At 41.5% G+C, this 6,842-nt stretch overlaps 1 protein-coding gene across 1 annotated transcript; it reads right to left on the bottom strand.

Moving 5' to 3' along the window:
• Positions 1-465: 465 nt before the first annotated feature.
• LOC111811871 (probable arabinose 5-phosphate isomerase) lies at positions 466-5,175 on the bottom strand. Its single transcript, XM_023698909.1, has 3 exons — positions 4,308-5,175; positions 917-1,140; positions 466-819 (listed from the first exon to the last, which is right to left on the bottom strand). The coding sequence occupies exons 1-3, from the start codon at positions 4,986-4,988 to the stop codon at positions 663-665; spliced, it is 1,062 nt and encodes a 353-aa protein (XP_023554677.1). The 5' UTR covers positions 4,989-5,175; the 3' UTR covers positions 466-662.
• Positions 5,176-6,842: the final 1,667 nt, after the last annotated feature.

The following is a 6,842-nucleotide window of genomic DNA, read 5'->3' as shown; positions in this document are numbered from 1 at the left end:
GGGGGGGGGGGGGGGTGGACATGAGGCGGTGTGCCAGCAAGGATGCTGGACACCGAAGGAGGGTGGATTGGGGGGTCCCACATCGATTGGAGAAGGGAACGAGTGCGAGCAAAGACGTTGGGACCCGAAGGGGACAGATTGTGAGATCCCACATCGGTTGGGGAAGAGAACAAAACATTCTTTATAAGGGTGCGGAAACCTCTCCCTAGCAAACGCGTTTTAAAAACCTTGAGAGGAAGCTCAAAGAGGACAATATCTGCTAGAGGTGGGCTTGGGCCATTACAGGTCGTGTAGAATCTAACTTATTTTTCACTTGAGTATGTGTATATGGTGGGGAGATTTAGGATCGAAAATCTTCGTTCTAAGCTCAACACTATCCGTATCAGAGATATTTAAACTTCTGACATCTTTCTCAAGGTTATATGCCTAAATCTGTTGACCTATGTTTTCGAGAGTTTTCGAGAGTAGTAACAATTCTCACATCCCTATAAAGACAAATATATGAAAACGACATGATTCATCCTCTACGTATCGAGTTTTCTTACACTTATGTAATCACTATACTTAGACAGGGCTATCAATGATGAACAGTGTTACACAAAAAAGACTGAACAATAATAGAAACCTCTAATGCAGACAAAGAAATGGGAGACATATGCCACTCACAGTCCTGCAGAAACTAGGCCATGTAATGTGATAATGCCAATCAACATAGCTTGCTGATTGATAACAGGCAGAAATTGTACAGGAGATGGCGGTGCTTCCATCTTTTTCATTGCGTCGACTGCCATCGCCTCGGGATCGATCGTTCTCGGGTTCCTGCCATACGGGACAAGTTCAACAAACAGCAAGAACTTGTACAAGCAAGTACCTCTCATGGAGTCAGCTAAAACAAGTGGGTATTAAAGATTGATACCTGTTGCACATTTGGCCTACCGTGAGCTTGAAGATGGCTTCACCACTAGCTTTGAGAGTGCGCCGCAAATCACCATCTGTGAATGTCCCAATGAGGTGATATTCATCATCTATGACAAGCAGGCAGCCGCATCCTTTGCTCGTAAGCTCCACTAATTGATCCATTATTAGATCTTCTTTTTTGCAGACAGGAAGCTCATTCTGCTTCTTCATCACATCTTTTACCTGCATAATAACAAATATCAAGTTCTGTACTGTTGGCTGACTCGAGATCGTTTCTCATAGTCCCTAAGTTACGGTAAAGTGCAACAAATCAAACTCAGTTTCACTATGTAACGGCTCAAGCCCACCGCTGGCAGATATTGTCCTCTTTGAGCTTTCCCTTTCGAGCTTCGCCTCAAGGTTTTTTAAACGCGTCTACTAGGGAGAGGTTACAACACCCTTTAAAGAATGTTTCGGTCTCCTCCCAAATCGATGTGGGATCTCATAATCCACCCCCCTTTCGGGTCCAGCGTTCTTGCTGGTATTGGTTCCTCTCTCTAATCGATGTGGGATCTCACAATCCAGCTCCCTTCGGGGCCAGCGTCCTTGCTGGCATACCACATGGTGTCCACCCCCTTCGTAACAGCCCAAGCCCACATCGATTGGGGACACTAGGCGATGTGCCAGCGAGAACGCTAAGCTCCAAAGTGGGGTGGACACCAGGCGGAGTGCTAGCCCTGAACGGTAAACAAAGACGAAACTCAAGATGAATGAGACTGAACTACTGAACTTTCACCTCATGTTGTCAAAGAGTTGAACAATGGTTTTTTCGTGTTGTCAAAGAGTTGAACAATGAAAATAGATGGCGAGTGCCTAATCGAATTGATCGGGTCATGTAGGAACAAGGTTCAAGTCTACCGGTCTGTTAGGATGCCTCAGCTGCATACATCACTGCACTTCCACTTGACACCTATCGTGATGATAAACGGCTCATCTCGCCGTGACCTTCTCTTGAATTCTCAAAACTTCTGTCGCTCCATCCCCGCAGGGGCAGAGAACCCATCGNGGCTGTTTCATTCATTAATTTGATTTTTGGTCAAAGGTCGAGCCCGCCATTTCCAATTGCTATACCAGAGTAGGGACGAGTGCCTACATAACCTACGAGGACAGGGCCCCGAAGAGAGTGGATTGTGAGATCCCACATCAATTGGAGAGGGGAACAACATTGATTGAAGAGAAGAATGAGTGCCAGCGAGGACGCTAGGTCCCGAAGGGGGTGGATCGTGAGATCCCACATCGGTTGGAGAGGGGAAATGAAGCATTCTTTGTAAGGGTATGAAAACCTCTCCCTAGCAGACGCGTTTTAAAAACCTAGGGAAATCTCAAAGAAGATAATATCTGCTAGCGGTTGGCTTGGGTCGGTATCAATTGGGCTATAAAAGAAGAAATCACAACAAACAAGCAATCAAAACCCAAACATGTCTCTCAAAACCAAAAATTTTCTGCAGAAATGTAATAAAAGCAGTCAAAATCCAACAAGATCAAACAAATGCCCCTCAAATTCACAGGACAAGAACCTAACAGAAGAAGGATGAGCATATAATGTTCAATACGTATTTTAATCAATGATCAGCTCGTTGAACTGTCATTTGGCCTACAAGAGAAAATGAGAAGAGTATAAGATTTATAGTTGCAACAGAAGGGTTACTAGTCGATCTGCCAGGACGTACCATTCGGTTTCCGACTTAGGAAGATGGCTAAGGATGGACGCTTTAGTTGGACTAACATATCCGTGTCTGACATGTATCGAACAATTAGAACACTACGACACTTGTTAGACACTAGTTGTACAAAATCAACATAGATTGTTGATCTAACATTCGTTAGAGATGTATCGAACACTCGGCTTTGGATAAATTTTGAGAGTAAAATGCATTGACCTCAATTCTTAAGCACATAAATGATTGATTTTGATTTTCATCTTGTATAAACATGTCATTGTAGTATCCATGTCCTAGGTTTTTAAAACGTTATGTGTCACTATGTCCATGTCGTGTCTTATCAGTATCCGTGCTTCTTAGATCACATTTTATTTGTAGAACCAAAGCTTATTCCTAGAATCTGACAAGAATGAAACATGGTTCAAATAGACATTGCCTGCCACCTACTGTTCGATTAAGATACTAAAACTGGTGATCTAACTGATATGGGAGCCTGATTACAGTTCTTAATAGGGTCAGGAAGGAATCTCCAGCTACAAGAAGGTGTTTAGAATCACGATTCTCCACAATAGTATGATATTATCCACTTTGAACATAAGCTCTCATGGCCTCGTACCAATGAAGATGTATTCCTTACTCATAACCCCATGATCATTCCCTAAATTAACCCAGGTGGGACTCTCTCCCAACAATCCTCAACAATCCTCTCCTCAAACAAAGTACATTATAGAGCCTGAGGTCTATAGTTTCGACACTTGAGGATTCTATTGACATGGCTAAGTTAAGAGCATGGCTTTGATACCATGTTAGGAGTCACGACTCTCCACAATTGTAACGGCCCAAGCCCACCGCTAGCAGATATTGTCCTCTTTGGACTTTCCCTTTTGGACTTCCCCTCAAGGTTTTTAAAACGCGTCTGCTAGGGAGAGAGGTTTCCACACCCTGATAAAGAATGTTTCTGTAACAACTCCAACCCAAGCCACCGCTGGCAAATATTGTCCTCTTTGAGTTTTTCCTTTCGAGTTTCCCCTCAAGGCTTAAAAAACACGTCTGCTAGGGGAAGGTTTCCACATCCTTATAAATGGTGTTTTGTTCTCCTCCCTAACCAATGTGGGACATCAGAATCCACCCCTCCTCGAGGCCCAGCGCCCTCGCTGGCACTCATTCCTTTCTCTAATCGATGCAGAACCACCACCAAATCCACCCCCCTTTAGGGCTAGCGTCCTTACTGGCACACCACCTCGTATCTACCCCCTTCGGGGAACAACGAGAAAGCTGGTACATCGTCCAGTGTCTGGCTCCAACTGTAACGACCTAAACCCAAGCCCACCGCTAGCAAATATTGTCCTCTTTGGGCTTTCCCTTCCGGGTTTCCCCTCAAAGCTTTAAAAACGCGTCTGCTAGGGGAAGGTTTCCACACCCTTAAAGGGTGTTTTGTTCTCCTAACCAAGTAATATGAGACATCACAGTTTCCTTCTCCTCCCCAGTGGGATCTCACAACAATGGTATGATATTGTGCACTTCGAGCATAAGCTCTCCTAGTTTTACTTTAGGCTTCCCCAAAAGGTCTCATACCAATAGAAATGTATTCCTTACTTATAAACCCATGATCATGGACTCCCTGGAATCCCAATAGACATAAAGAAAAGCAGCTCAAGAACAAAGGGATGAAGTAAAAGTAGAAGTAACCTTGAAAATGAGGCTCTTGCCGATCCTCCCAGCAGGATGATTAGTGGCATACTCCTCCTTAGTCAAATTCCGCGCACCCATAAGCGCAATAGCCACAGTATCTCCAAAAACCATTTGAATCGCAGTGGAGGTAACAGGGGCAAGATCAAAAGGGCACAATTCACGCTCAAGAGGCAAATGCACATTCATATCACAAACCCCAGCAAGCACATTACCTTCAACAGAGGTCACAGCAATGAGATACGCACCCTTAGCCCTAGCACAAGGAACAAGACGAAGAAGCTCTTCAGTATTGCCGGATTTGCTAAAGAGAACAAGAACATCGCCGGAATTCAAAATGCCGATATCTCCATGAAGCGCATCGAGTGGGGAAAGAAAAGCGGAGCGAATGCCAAGAGAAACTAGGGTTTGTGAGATCTTGTTGGCGACGAAGCCAGATTTTCCGACGCCGGAGAAGAAGATGGTTCCGGTGGCGTTGAGAAGGGTGACAGCGAATTTGAGAGTTTGGGGGAGATCGAGATTGTGGAAGAAGAAATTCAGGTGATTTTGTTGGGATTTGAAGAGATTGAGAAGCGCAGATTCGTCGATAGGGCTCTGATTTGGATTTGGGGATTTTTCAGGCGGCGGCGGCGGCGGCGACATGGAAAGGGGAATGTCGGAAGATTGAGGGAGAGACCCCATTGGAGCACTGTACTGAGAAATCAAATCGACACGGAGAACGAACAAGAAACGGATTTTTTTTTTTTTTTTTCTCTCAATTTTTTAATTTCATATTTGGTTACAGAAAGGAAGGGAAATGGAGACGACAAAGGCAGGTAGTTTTCGGTTGGTTTACGCGGTAAGAAGAAGAGCCTCTGCAACTTTGTCGGTGGGTTAGACATCTTTTATAGTACTCGAGAATCCGACCAACCCAAATCCTAAATATTATATTATTGAGTTTAATTTTTGAAAAATCGAAAATTTAGTTCATGGGTTGACTATTTTTTGTGTCGAGTCAACCCGACCCGTCCGAAAACTCTACTTTTAATATTATTATCATCATTAAAAATATTTAATATCTGTAACTATATTTATATTTTATAATATTTTAATTATTAATAGAACCATATTCAAAGTTAAAATTCTCGTTTAAAATGTCAAAATTTAAAAATTTAGAACAAAATAAAAAAAAAAGAATATTAATAGATGAAATTATTTTAACATTTAGCTGGCTCTTATTAAATTTTCCACAATGTTTGTTGGATTTTCAATGCTTTCACATGTAGCCTTTAAATATTCACATCAATCCAAACATGCATTAATTAAGGGTTCTATATATATATATATAATTATTGATTTCAATTTCTATATTTTAATAAATAAATAAAATATAATATTCAACGTAATTTTTAAAAAATCAAATTTAGGGACGGGATAAGGAATCATGTTTAATAAACGAGAATTTTAGTTATCCACTTTCTCGTTCGTTCTTAATTTAAATAAATATTGTTTACTCGATTACGATCTCGAGAGAGTTAAATGGTTCGTCTTAAAATTTAAAAAATATATAAATTAACAAAAATATTTGGGCCTTAGGCCCATGAGAAAATGGACTGAGGAAAAAAGCCCAATAGCAACAAATATGAATTTGGGCTTAGTTGGAGGCCCAAAACTCTGTGGAATCGAACCGTACAAATATAATGTATCCTACGGTGGATAGGATTTAAATAAAACTCGTATTATTTATTATTTATATATTAATAATAAAATAATATAAAAAGGATGGTGGAGCCGCGTGTGGACAGTGGAAAGTGCAGGGCACGTGCGGAGCTGTGAGGGGTGTCGGCTACAGTGACAGTGCGGTCATTACCGCGGACCAATGAGGTCCTTATCTGGGACCGCGCCGTACGAGACCGTTGTCATGTCAACTTCCTTAGGGGTCCCACCCTCTTGCAGTCAAGCTTAATGTATGGACGGCCTTAATATTTCCATTATTTTTCTATAATCCTTTTTTTTCTTTTGGCCGACCTAAATTTACCTTCATGCAAATAAAAAAAAAAAAAAAAAAAAAAAAAAAAAATTATCCATTAATTTGTTAGGTTATATTATCGAGTGCATTCGGTACCTGACGGCTGCGACATGATCATGTTATCTACTTCTCGCTTCTTAAAAGTGAAAAATAGTCTTTACACGATGTTTTTTCCTCACTTACATGCATCGTAATAATTCAAGTCTACCGCTAGTAGATATTGTTCATTTTGGCCTGTTACGTATCGTCGTCAGTTTCACGGTTTTAAAATGCATCTATTAAGGAGGAGTTTCCACACTCTTATAAAGAATGTTTTTGTTTCTCTCTCCAACTGATGTGTGATCTCACATGCATTGTAATAACTCAAGGTTATCGCTAGTAGATATTGTTCGTTTTGGCCTGTTACGTATCGTCGTCAGTTTCACAGTTTTAAAACGCGTCTGTTAAGAAGCGGTTTTCACACTCTTATAAGGAATGTTTTCGTTTCTCTCTCCAACTGATGTGTGATCTCACATGCATTGTAATAA

This window comes from Cucurbita pepo, chromosome LG15 (genome assembly GCF_002806865.2).
Source record: "Cucurbita pepo subsp. pepo cultivar mu-cu-16 chromosome LG15, ASM280686v2, whole genome shotgun sequence".
Lineage (NCBI taxonomy): Eukaryota > Viridiplantae > Streptophyta > Magnoliopsida > Cucurbitales > Cucurbitaceae > Cucurbita > Cucurbita pepo.
Note: the sequence above shows the minus strand (reverse complement) of the source record. Positions and strands in the feature narration are given on the sequence as shown.

Bases quoted from the DNA above. Each gene is read 5' to 3' on its own strand.
- LOC111811871 (XM_023698909.1), bottom strand. From the start codon at position 4,988: ATGGGGTCTCTCCCTCAATCTTCCGACATTCCCCTTTCCATGTCGCCG. The intron at 1,141-4,307 runs GTTACTTCTACT...GTTATTATGCAG, and splicing joins GCAAGAGCCTCATTTTCAAG to GTAAAAGATGTGATGAAGAA. The intron at 820-916 runs GTATCAATCTTT...CCCGTATGGCAG, and splicing joins GTAGGCCAAATGTGCAACAG to GAACCCGAGAACGATCGATC.